The following is a 13,701-nucleotide window of genomic DNA, read 5'->3' as shown; positions in this document are numbered from 1 at the left end:
AGATTCTCATTTGTTGTTTTTTATTTCTAACTTGTATTTATGGGCCTAATTTTTATTGAGGACCTCATGATTTTTTAAATTTGAATGTTGGCAGGTCTGTTATTCTATTTTCACACCGGTTGCATTCTGCTACATATTGCCAACCTTATTTTGTGTCATATTGTTACACTTGTGATTGGGCTTCCGCTCGTTAGCAAGGAGTTCCCCCCTTCCCCCAACTCAACCAATTTCTGAAGCCTCTTCATGTCCTTTCATCTTCTCACATCCAGCATCTTTCCCTCAATCCTATTCCACTCCTGCCCTGACCGTACCAGAAATACTTGCCTTCCTCTTTCTGTTCTTATCCACAGTTTCTGAATCTTCCACCCATGATCCCTCCTTTGTTCAACCTGTCTCCCAGAATCCCCCAGCCCCCCTTGCCCCTTATCCACCTAAAGAAAACTGCACCAATCTCTACTTTCCTCCTCCTGTGTAGTGTGTCCACCCCAGCTCTTTCGTCATCACAGATGGCCTGTGTGTCACCCTTGGCCCCTCCCTTCTAAGATTGGGAGGCACAGAAGATGAATGACTTATTTTGTCAAACCCCAACGTCTGCAAGCACACAGCAAAAGCCTATAAATGTAGTACTCAGGACTTATATGGTCCTTAAAAGTCTTTAATTTTGACCTACTACAGCAATTAAAGGAAAAATTTTGGCTTGCTGAAGCACTTGAAACAAATAAAGGACCACATATTGCATCATTCACAAAGCACAATCTATCATGGATATGTTTTTTATTTGATGTAATGCAGTTGATAAGCCAACATTATTGGACACGTACACGTGTTTATGTTAAAAATAAACTTAATGAAGTTCTGAAAAACAAAGTTCCAATCTTCAGTACACGTTATTGTTGCTGACAGTGTTGTGACACGTGACTTTATTTTACAACAATTTCTATTGCCTATCTATCAATTGCAAAAAAAAATTTGACATTTCATGATGTCTTAACTTCAGAAAGCCAGCAACCTGATATGTATCGTAAGAACATTGCATTCTAATACCTTTCAAATTTGGTGGTTTAATATAGATTTTTATTGTAGTTTTTTTAATTGATACTTTAAATTTATTTAATATTTATTTGGGTTACAAAGGAGTCTGGACAAGGGATACATCAGGGGGAGTGTGTGTGTGTGTGTACACACACACGCATATATATATATATGCGTGTGTGTGTGTACACACACACGCATATATATATATATATATGTATGTATAAATTCCTATCAACAAAGGGAAAGGATTTGGAAGTAAACTGGGAAAAGTGGTTCAATTTCCCCCCTTCCCAGAAAGAAAATTCTTCATCATGCGCTCATGCCCTATAGTGAATGACAGTCTGTCATCAATGTTTGCTGTGCAATTTAAGTCCGTCATGTATTTTAACGATTGAAAATGACATTAAAAAATTTCTGTAGTTTCAAACTCAAGAGAAAAAAAATTTTTCCCCTACATTACTGCCTGGGGTCACCTATGCACACAATTAATTTCCTTCGACATCCTCTGTTATAAGGAAGCATATCTCGAGGCTGCATCGGTGCTAGCCTCCATGTCACCTGTACGGTGTTCCTCAGCACAGCACACATCTTTGAAGCAGACACTGAAAAGTACTGACTGGAGATTTTAAAACTTTTATGCAGTAATGGTGCCCTGCAGCACTTATTTCCACCTGCCAACACATTTGGCATGGACAGTACTTTTTTTTTGTAACCACCATAAAAAACTTCCAATTTTTTCAATCGCTTTATTTTTTGTAAGTACAGCACAAAAAAAAATCATTTACAAACAGGTCAGTCAACTTCATTTTTGATGTTAATATGCAAGTCATAGGTTTCGCTGTGAATATTTTGGCAGTACAATGATGGCAGGGTATAATGATAAATAATCAATTTGACAATTTGCTAATGGAAAAGTCTTTAAACACTAAATGTGTGCAGATTTTAATAATTCTTGTGTTTCAATTGGTACTTAAATTTCCAGTGCATCCTTAAAAATGTTCTGTTTTAAAAATGAATAAACTTGGTCATATGAAGCCGTATGGCTTTACGGTCCAAAAACAGACAAATGTAAGCTGGCTTCCATCTGTCCCCATTAAACATAAAAAAAAAAAAAAAAACTTTAAAGTGGGCTGTTTCTTCAGAGCTTGCCTGTACAACATTTCGAAATCAGAATAAATATGGCTTGAAGCTTGTTAACATCTGCAAAATCTAGAGTTTTTAATCCGAATTTGAAAGCTGAAATAAAAATATACAGACATTGTGCTGATTAATCACAAAATAATTTTCATTGACATACAACAAAAACTTGATTTCAAGTAGTTGATCCTTTAATGAGTACATATCATGTCCATCGATGTTCGACAGAACCAAAGTGTCGCTAGCTGCTAAAAAATTATTTTCTAATACTGAGTGCACTGCCAGTGTTCAAACACTGATAAAAAGTTCAAATGTTCTTCAAATCATAAACATGCACAATAAACATTTAAGTTAAATTTTAAATTAACATTAAAACAGATCAAAAGTTTAAAAAAAATTATCAACAAATTACTGCCATTTTTAAACTTTAGTGAAATTTCCTTTAAATAGAGAAAATTGCATCACTGATGAAAACTGAAATGTTCTAAGGTTTTAACATTGATGCATAAGCAATGCTTTTTTTAATTACATGCAGTTTTGGTTAGTTGCAACCACATCAAAATTTACATGTACTTAAGTTTAATTATAACCACACCATTGTTTTCAAAAATGCATACAGTGACAATGTAGATTATTGCAACAACAAATTATTAATAAATCCAACATTAATCCCCAAAAAAAATTAGAGCCCAGTTCAGTTTTCAGTAGGCTTCAACATTAGAATTTGAAAGTTACTAAGCTACAGCTGAAACAATAAATATATCAACTAACATCCTTACAACCTTTAATCAAAACTTATTTTTAATACTTTTCAGGAAAAGCAAATTAAGAAATGTTTAATGTGCAAAGAGTGAAAGTTGGATTTTTTTTTTTGTTTTTAATTAAAGAATTTTTTTATATCTCACATTAGTATGCTACATGGTTAGAATGCTTGAAATAGGTTATTTCAGTCATATCGTACAAAATACATCTCATAATATAGACTGCAACTATGTGTAATGAGAGCAGATTTAAGATATAGGAAACATGCTGCCCGTATAAGGAACAGTCGAATGACAAGCCTAAACAATGTGCTCATATCACTACCATAATTATTCTGAAAGTGTTAACCTAAAGCTTAGTTTATAAACTGCATAAGGGAGCAACACACAACAAAAGAAAGAAAACCAGTATAATTTTTTTCAAATAAGTTGAGACATGAATAACCCCACACATTGATTTAGAGAAAAATTTAAGAAATTCCTACGGACAGTTCTTTTGATAATTTTTGTTCACCCTGAAGCCACTTCCACTTACCAAATGTTTAAAGTAAAAAGAAAAACCGCAGCCTTCTATAGATATTAACTTTAAAATATTTTCTGACTTCATTTAATAATAATTGTAGAAATTAAATATGCCAGCCAAAAAATTTAGTTAACAGTTAGAAAATAGGTGTGTCACAATTTATAAACAGGCACACTTAATTGTATGTATTTTTTACAGCATTTTGCTTTCTTGAATTATTTGCATATTTTATAGCTAGGCCTTACATGCTTCCATCACCAGACTACTCTTTCTTATCCATCAAACAATTTTCTTTGATACTTCAAAATAATTTTTTTATAAAGAAACTACTCAGAATGATTACCAGCTAGCTTTACAACCAAAATGAGTACTGTACACAAATACACATGATGTATTAGAGAACTTCAAATACAGCATTGTTTAATTCCACCACTCCTTTTAAGCAGGACATTTAGACCACAAGTGCAAAACATGGGGACAAAATAGTTAAGTTTTCATGTTTTATGCCAGCTAACCAAGTTCTTGGATTTGTGACACACGAGCAAATAATTTCAACAACTTTATTAAAATGCAAGGATAAAATAATAAAAATTGACACTAATCTATAAATTAAATGTAATGAAAGATTATAAAAAAGGATTTCCTACATAGAACATTGTTTACAACATCAATGTTCATGTGGCTAAACTTTAGAAATAATTCACAAAGCCAAAAGTGTACAGAATTATTATTGCCACACCATCCTGTTAGAATAATTAACTTTATTTTGGTTTAATAAGTTTACCACAGTTGGTTTATTGAAACTACAAGCATGCTATTAAAAATCAAGCCAAACAAATTCTTTCAGAATGGATGCAACTATTCAAAGACACAATATTTTTTTACAGTGGATTAATTTAGCAGAATAAGAATTCACATCTGCAAAGTTCTTGCCAAACACTGCTCTGTAAATTTTTTAGTTCTTGAGCAAACACAAAACAGAATTTAGGACAGTTTTTTAGCTTTTTGATAAAGTGTGTCCACAACTTTCCCCATACTATGAATAGTTTCAAGAGCAGTTTCGTAGGTCTTGTCCACTGGCGTTTCTTCAAACACAACCAACACACCTTCACCCTGATCTAGAATTCCATGGAATTTCTTGTCTAGAATCATTTGTGACAGTTTTTTCTCTACTTGTTGAGTCGACAACTTGATGGACTGCGAGACGTAATCAACTTCAACTCTCGAGTACGGTTCAATAATACGACAAAGGTTTTGTTCGAGCATGTTATCATAGAGGGTTCCCAAGTGGGCTTTCACAATAACGTCATCCTCAAGTTCCACCTTGAATGTTTTTAATGCCTGTTGGAAATCTGCTAATGAACGTTTGTGGCTGGCTTGAGCCACACATTTCATAGCTTCTATATCTTTACCTGCGTATTTCAACGCCAACTTCCCACTAATGATTTGCTGGACATCATCAGGATTGCCCAGCATTATTTTTGACAATAACATGTATTTCAGAGCTGTCAAAGCTTTCCCAGATTCAACACTGTCATAACCTTCAAATGCTTCGTAAAAATAAGAATATGCCGTTTTGAAATCACGTTCATCCGCAGCATGTAGGATTCCCGACTGCAAATCCAATGCTGCTTGTAATTTTGGTGGGCAATAAATGGCATTTGCTGTAGTCCGAGCAGAAGTAAGAGCAGCACGAGCTTTAGGTAGATTACTCAAAGCATGGTAAGTTTTACTTTCTAGGAGCTGAACTTCCACTAGCAAATTTTTGTCATCCAACTTCTTCAACTCTCTAAGTAACGTTGAACCAAGTGCGAGCGCTTCAGAAAACAAGCCAGTGTCGAAATACAATGCAATAAGGCGGGCCTCCAGGGACTGGCGAAGAAATGTTCTCCTTTCTTCCTTGGCCCACTCAATACATTCTTTGCACAACTGTACTTCAATACCTATTCCAGCCTCGAGATCTAAAAACATATCTACTAGAGACCTCACTAATTTTGCAGCTTTAGCTTTGCTTATCAGGCTAAGAAATGGTCTTGTGGCCTTAATTAGCTCCGCAAGGTCTTTGGCCTTACCCTCTTTCTTGTACAACTCGCCGAGTTGAAGGATTCCTTGCTCCTTCGCACGAATTTTTTCTTCGTCATTTTCAGCTACTTCTTGTTCTTGAATAATTTTGTTTAAAAGACTAATGCTGTCTTCTCTTTCATTTGAAGATGACACAGATCTTGCACGTTCAAACAAAACAGCACCCGCCATGTTTAAGTTCACATAAAAACCTACAACATTCGCTCTGTCATTAGAGCAATGTGATATTCATGCACTAGTAGTTAACTACGGTCAAATTTTCCTATACTACCCAAGACATGCAACAGAACAAACATAAAAAATATCAATTAACTAAATAAATCCTTTTATGTTGAATTGTTGTTTTTTACCATTGTAAGTGTTTTTTTATAATTCGTAAACTACTTTTTAAAATTAATAAAACATTTTTTGAGTGCCATCATCCGCAAGCTTGTGTTCGAGCCTGGGGTGTACCTAGTGGGAGCTGGTCCGAATGAGGTTTGACTAATCTGAGAGGGTGCCTGGCTAGCTCTTGCAGCTAAACGATGATGTCTCGTGGGTCATCAGACCCAACTTGGCTCACTAGGTTCAAAGGCTAAAATTTTATTAGAAGCCCAATAAACACCAGAAACTCGGGTTAAGCTGAAAAGGGTCGTTGAATGATGGAAGCATTTGGAAAACAATTGTTTTATTCAAAAATAACTTGGTTTACATATTTACAGTTTGCGCAGGCAAATTACAATACAATTTGCCGTCCGCCACGGTCTCGTGTTCGAGGTCGGGCGCAGGTCCTAGCGGGGTGGCTGGCTTTCTTAGCGATTTCTGTTCCGGGAGGGCGCCAGGCTAGCTCGGTGTCTAACCGTGTGATGGTCGTGGGTTCGTTGCCCCAGCGTGGCCCGCTAGAACCATCGGCGGTGATGGAATTTGTTTCCTGATTAGGTTGGGTTGTTTAGGTTAATTTACTGTTGTGTCCTATATTTGACCTCGGCCTCCTCTCTCTGCAACCAACATGGCCGCTTCACAAGGAAAGCTGTATCCCAACAGACTTCTCTACACCAGCCATGGGATATAGGCTACGAGTGGTGCCGCAAACATAACATAGATGGCAGCACGCATCCTTTTGAACGTTTATAGCAGTGCATATGGATTTATTAAGGACTATATAATATAACATGTGTGTCAGTGCTATATATGTTATAAGTAAATAATATCCTAGTGTGTGAATTCCTGGGGAGGGCACAGGATGGCCTGTTTTTCTGTATTGGGGAAAGATATGTCGCTCTGTCAGTGATCATTGTAGGGAGGAGATCTATATAAGCTCGGTACAAATTGTGCCTAGCGAGAGCTCCTCTCTAAGTAATTGGCAAATATAACTTGGTGAAATTGGATACAGAGGAAACATTATTTAATCTATCTCTTGCTCTCAGCTCCCTTCCTCCCTCTGGAGCGGCCTTCGGGTGCTCGCTCTAGAAGCTCTTTCCTTCCTCCTTCTAGAGCGGCCCTCGGGTGCTCGCTCTTGAAGCTCTTTCCTTCCTCCCTCTGGAGCGCCCTTCGGGTGCTCGCTCTAGAAGCTCTTTCCTTCCTCCCTCTGAAGCGGCCTTCGGGTGCTCGCTCTAGACTTTCCTCCCTCCTTCCTCTGGAGCGGCCCTCGGGTGCTCGCTCTAGAACTCCCACCCCTCCCCCCTCCTCACCCCTCTCCTCCTGCCAATCAAGTGGGCTGGCAAGAAACACCCTAAGGGGAACAAGGTGTGTGGCCAAGAACATCAGGGATACTTCTCTAGACCTGTGGACGCCGCGGCATCCAGCCCAGAATACAGCCTCTCCAGCACCAGCCCCGGTACCGGGACACGTCATTACATACACTGTTCTGGTTGTTCTACGGGTCGCACGTCGCGCACGGGAGGTGCGGGGTGGACGTTTTATTGTTCACGATTTACACTGGTTCATTACATTGGGCGCGAGGTCTACTCGGCGATACATGACTGCCAATGAGGCGTCGGAACACGTAGAAGTTTTGATTACACTATTATTACAATTACACTTGACAAAACGGCACTCTGTGGTGCTTTTACGTACACGATTACACTGCACACGTTATCTGAGAGGGACACCTGCGTGCCTCTACGTGTGTTTACTTATTAAGTCCTCACGCCAGTCGCAGTTGAAGGAGAGCTTTCGATTAGCATCGGCTAATCTCGTAATCGGTAACTTGTGACGCGCGGGCCCACCTGTGTGGAGCGCGGCTCGCTACTAAATTAAAAACACGTTTAAGCTTGGATGTAGCCTGTGCCTGTGCACTGGGCGATTAACTATAATTCTGGGGTGGCGGGAGACGGCCCGTACCGTATACTGTACGGCCCCACGTATTGCTTTGTGTGGGGCGTGTTAAATTGACGCGGCTGGGTTAGGCCCTACACCGGAAAAGTACCGGGCGCACACGGGGAGTATTTTAAAAAAGGTTTTGGTTGTGACTATAATTACCAGATGGACGTTCGGTGAAACAAAGAGATGCTGGCTCCCCGTGGGACGTGCGTCCGTCCCGGTCCGCGAGTCGCGCTGTACTGGCGTCTGGCCCTGGCGCGAGGGGAGGGGTGGGCTCCCTGTCGCGCCAGAGTTTCTAAAGTTCCGTTATTCGTAAAAATCTATATAATTAACTAAATTTAAGTGGCTCTAAATTCACATAATAAAACATAATGATCAATTTAATATCTATATATGTTTTAGAAATGACATTTACTAAGTTCGTCTAAAATAAGATTGAATATTAGAGTCAAGCTGGAGACTGTCTGTTTCTTGGTAACTACTCCAGTGGCGAATGATAATGCTAATTTGGGGCGGTTTGCGTTACGTCACACATTTCACTACTGAATTTAGGCTGAAGGCCGCAAGGGTTGCACTCACAGCTGTTTTAGTAGAAAGCTACACGTGAGTGACCCGGGCACTCCTACGTCGCACTCTATTAATTAGGGGCTTTTGTTTGTTTCTGATTACTTTATTATTGTGTGGGGAATTTTGTAGGCACGGGGAGTGCGTTGCATGCGTAATTAAAATGGTTCGCTATTCTCTAACTTGGGCTGCGTTCCGCTCACTTGACTCAGGTGGGCCATGGCTAAGGGTGCTTTCCGTTAGCGGAGCCGAGTACTGGCGAGTGCAGGTCGGGCTTTGGGGTGGCCTTCGGCCGTACAATGTCAAATTGAAAGAACAAAAAACCGGAACACAACTTATCAATCTTACTTAGTCCTCGTGAAACAATAGTGATGGCCCCCCGTAGTACAAATTCACAAATCCATTGAATAAAAAATATATTTACATATTAGTTGGCGTCAAGTATAAAAATGCAATCATATATTTTTTTATGTAAATGTATAGTTTTAAATCATAAGTCAAATCAGAGATCTTTCGGGACTTGCTGTGACTACTCAAGTTACTATTTTGACCATAGGAAAAACAACTAAAGGTATGGATTAATTTAAGAATTTAAAAAAAGAATTTTGAGCAAACACACTAACTGACTTATTAGTTAGTTGTGTATTAACACTTCGACTTCTCTGAATCGTGCAATCCGGTTGGAGGGTGCATTAGGCCAGTGGGGGAATAGTACTGCCGAAGGAGGTATGGCATCTGGGGAAACTGAATAACAAGAAAATAAGTAGCCTACTCTATAATAAACAATAGCATTCAGTACTTATTTAGATTAGTTTGATTCATTTAATTAAAAAGATCGTTATTTGTTTAAACAAATTTTTAAGAGACATTGTACCACTTATTTTAGTAAAGCTCGGTCTCCATCCTGCCAGTACCAGTTCCTGCAGGTGGAACACACCCTAGCATCACATCCAAGCGAGTCAAATAACGTAGAAAAGCTGCAATTCTTACATCACTGAGATCTGCATGCTGTTAAATCTTATTAAATAACCGAATCCTTCGGTACTTAATTCATAGAAATACCTGGACCAGTTCGGGGTTCAGGGTCCAACCTTCCTGCCATAACTTCTCCTTCGCCACGCGACCATGTCGTGAAGTTTTAAAAAGAGTTCAGGGCTAACTGATTCCGATGGCAATACTTTGACGTCACTCCCGCTGCCTGTTTAGGTTTTTAATTAAATATTAGCATTGTAAAAGATCTCAGGGGTTTTAACGGGGGTTCGGCCTCGTGGCTGCAGGCAGGAGCGTGTCGTGGTTCAGAACCTACCTGAGCTGTTCAGGCCACCCAGGACGCCTTGTAAATGACTGGTAAACGAGTTACAGGACACTGCACTTTATTCAGTATTGATACACTTATTGGTCCCGGTACTGGCCGCGTCCGTTGTCGGACCGCTGTGACACGTGTATCTCTGAACGTAAACGACGCGCGCGACTAAGATAGGTTGCAAAGTAATATCGACAAGCTGAAACGGTGAGTACTCGTCCCTATGAAGGATTTGGCGGATAGTCGCGGAACTTATGTTGTTACGACTTAGGCTGACACGGAAACACGAAGAGAAATCCCTATGTTCAGGATTGTTTGCAATCTAGCCTGCGACGAAATATTAATGTCTCTAAAATTACGTAGATACGCCAGCTGGAGACGTACACGTTAATGTCTCTTGGAATTGAAAGTTATTCAGTTAAATCACACGTTACAAATTACACATTTAAGATGGTGAAAATTAAAAGGCGATGCCATCAGCCGGGGTTTCGGGTGCGATTCCCGCGGCGAGTCTAAGGAGCTGTACGTGAAAATTGGGGTGTTTTCCGGGAGGGCGCCAGGCTAGCTCTGTCGTCTAACCGTGAGTGGGTCGATCGGCCCCAGCGTGTCCCCTAGACTCGGTGGCTTGACTTGAAAAGTAGCGACGGCCGGGTTAATCCCTGCACCATAGAAAAAAAAAAACCGACCCGGAGTCGCGTGGGGAGTTGCGTTGTAAAAGGTATTCGGTGATGACTATAGTTACCAGTCGTGAGGGATCAGAGACAAAACTTGAAGGCTCCCCACGGTACGCGCACGTCTGGTCCGGGCCGCGAGCTGATCAGAACTGCCTCAGGGGTTGGCGTGCGGAGGGGGGGGACACTCCCTCCATGCACCAAGGTTACGCCGCTCGTCTCATTTGGGTGAAGACTTGGCGAGGGGTACGTTCCGCCAGCAGGAGCCAGTACTGCGGGCTGAGGCCGGGCTAATGGCCTTCGGTCGGTACGACGTCAGCGAAAGTTAGACAGAAGCATTCAACACTCGTTACAAAGAGCCTACGGTAATAACAATTAGCTGGCTGTGAAGCCGAAACTGCGTAACACTATACGCTGTCCTTAAACTGGACATGGAATTATGTAAAATATGAGAAAACTCCCTGTCGGGATAAAAATTAATAAGTTACGAGTCGCACGAAATATCGTGCGACTGCGGTGGGGTCGGCACCGAGCTAGTTAAAGGATTTTAAAAGACTTACACTATTGCTGATATGGAGATGAAGCGCGAAAGTTGATGGCCCGACGTTCGCGGAGCGCCCGACCCCTTCGAGCTTCCGACGGTAACTGAGCGCGAGACCGCCCTGCGGCCTCGCGCCAAACCACGTGGAACGCGGGAAAACTGACCCGGCCAGTTTTGGACTTAAAGACAAGTTACACAATATATGCTTATAAGACAATTAGACATAATTTCCCTTACATGAATCTTCTTTTAAATTGTTATTAATTTAGTTGTTTCAATTTGACAAAATAATTATACAATTAATTAGGTGCTTTGCCACACCCGGCCGGTAGCTGACGTCGCTTTCGTGTTCGTCGCGGCGCACTTTCACACACTCCGCGGTCATCACGCTCGGGCGTGTTCGATGCACTTAGGAGCAAGTGTTGTTGTGGCATAACGAACTTTGCGGACCAAAGGGAGCACCGGCGGTTGGCGTCAACTTCTATAGTGGGGCTGCCACCAGATGGTGTAGACAAGTAACATGAAGTGCAACATGTGTTAACAGTGTTTCCATTGTAATTTTTAGCATAATGACTCAGGCATAGTACCTGCTGGCGGCTCGTGTGAATAAAACCACACTCACCAAAACATTTGTTTCATTCAGTAGTTCGCCAACCAACCCACTTAGGAATCAACTACCTATGTAGAGACGGGAGTGCTCAAGGATGTTGTTAGTTAGTAGAGTAGCCACCAACAGGTGTAGTCACCGAGCTTAGTGAGCGTCCTGGCGCCGGCGACCCACACCAACCCTTGGGTTAGACATCCGGGCTAAAGGTACGATTCCTAAGGCGCGACTCACGCGATTCTAGCTGCGTGGCAGAGCGTCACGAGCATCTGCGCATGCGCAGCATGATGTAGTTTGGCCGCGCGCGACGCGACCCGACTGGTGGCGGGACCAGTCCAGTCGCTTCCGTTGCGCGCCGCGGACTGAGCTGCTGATCATTCAAATTGCATTTTGAAGTACAGAAGACGTAATGCTTGCTGAGTTAGTTGGCCAGCATCCATGCTTGCATGATTTAAAGCATCCACAGTATAAGGATCAAAATGTACGGGAAAATGTGTGGGCTTATCTAATGAACGTGAGGAGATCCTGAAAGCTCTTAATGGAAGTAAAATAACGGAACGTGAAAATGATGTAACTGATGTGTTCTTCAGAAGTATGTCGCTAACAGTGAAACAGCTACCACCCTCTCTACGTGCACAAGCTAAGATGCGCATCTGCAGTGTTGTGTCAGAATTAGAAATAAGAGCACTTGAGATGGCACAGCACACAAACCTGTCTCCTTTAGGAGCTCCTGTACGATCTTCATCCACTTTGTCGGACACTTCATGTCCTAGTCATTCGGCGAGTGATTACTATGATGATGTTACAAATAGTGGCGAAACACACCAATCGCAGTCATTGTTACAAGGTTCCTTCCAATACAACAATCCTATTATCAGTGAAACAAACGAAACGTATAAGTTAAATATGTCATAACATACAAAACTTATCAATTCGTGTCATCTCCACAGTTGTATTGAGCGCGTGCTTTGTCTTTATATTTCTCTCATACTACTTTATGCAAGATAATTGTACTTTAAGCAATTTTATTCGCTCTACTTAATATGGCAATTGAAAGTTACAATTCCTGATACTAATATTTATTTTAGAAATTAAATTTTATAACTCAAATTAATATTGATGTGAGTGCTTTTGTTATATTTAATTTATAATTAAGTTCAACAGTTTACCTTAATGTTATGGCCCGTTTCTCTGCAGGTGTTATTGGTTCTCTTACTTTGTTGCACGACTTACATTTGACGTCATCTTCCACTAGTCCCAAAATATAATTGAACTGCCTTACATTTAAACGGAAAAACTCCCTCGTCGTCTTTCATTAAGTGTCTGTTAATAAGGACTGTGTAGAATCCCTCTTCTCATCTTGCTTTAAACATCACATGTGCATCAATGTTTCTGATGTTGTGACTCAGTAACAACGTCATCAGTTCTTCATCTTCTTCTTCGTCCAGCAGTAACCATTTAACAACGTTACGATAATCCATTGCTACAAACAACTGGAACTGCGCTGTGATCGCGCCGCATGAAGTATAGTTTTCAGCCGCTTCTTAGGAATGGGGCAACCTCACGAGCCGCGCGACTCTAGCCGCGCGACGATAACCGCGCGGCTAGAGTCGCGCCTTAGGAATCGTACCTTAACCTGGCACCCTCCTGGACCAATCTCATATTTATATTATTGTAAATTACTTCCACATCGCTAAGTACAACATGGTTTTCAGCCACAGGATGGCCGGGCGATGGCAAAATGCAATAATTGCCTTCACCTTGCCGTTCTTCTCCACTCTCTCTGAATCTTCCACCTGTGATCCTTCCTCCCTCTATTCACCCCTTTGTTCAACCTGTCGCATAGCATCCCACAGTCCCCTAAAAAATCTTCAATCTCTCTACTTTCTTCCTTCTGTGTAGTGTGTCCCACCCCAGCTCCTTCATCATTACAGATAGTCTGTGCATCTCACCGTTCATCCCTTCCCTCCTCCTCCTACACATACCTATCACATCACCCATCTAGTCACACTACATTGCACCCTTTCTAGTTCCTTAATTTTTATCCCTCGATATGGTCTCAATTTGCAGCTGCATATTCAAGCATTGACCTCACCAACAGTGAACATGCCTTCTCCTTTACTCTCTGTCCTGTACCCTTCAGTATCCTACAATCATCTCTAGCCCTCTCCTTCTCTTC

The 13,701-nt window shown here is 41.1% G+C and overlaps 1 protein-coding gene across 1 annotated transcript; it reads right to left on the bottom strand.

Annotated features, from left to right (window-relative positions):
• Positions 1–3,824: 3,824 nt before the first annotated feature.
• On the bottom strand, positions 3,825–5,769 carry LOC134534074 (26S proteasome non-ATPase regulatory subunit 11). The gene has a single exon (XM_063372085.1). It carries the CDS (start codon positions 5,707–5,709, stop codon positions 4,441–4,443), a length of 1,269 nt encoding a protein of 422 aa, XP_063228155.1. The 5' UTR covers positions 5,710–5,769; the 3' UTR covers positions 3,825–4,440.
• Between the last annotated feature and the right edge of the window lie 7,932 nt (positions 5,770–13,701).

This window comes from Bacillus rossius, chromosome 7 (genome assembly GCF_032445375.1).
Source record: "Bacillus rossius redtenbacheri isolate Brsri chromosome 7, Brsri_v3, whole genome shotgun sequence".
NCBI classification, from domain to species: Eukaryota; Metazoa; Arthropoda; class Insecta; order Phasmatodea; family Bacillidae; genus Bacillus; species Bacillus rossius.
The sequence above is the reverse complement of the archived record's forward strand: the minus strand, read 5'-3'. Positions and strand labels throughout refer to the sequence as shown.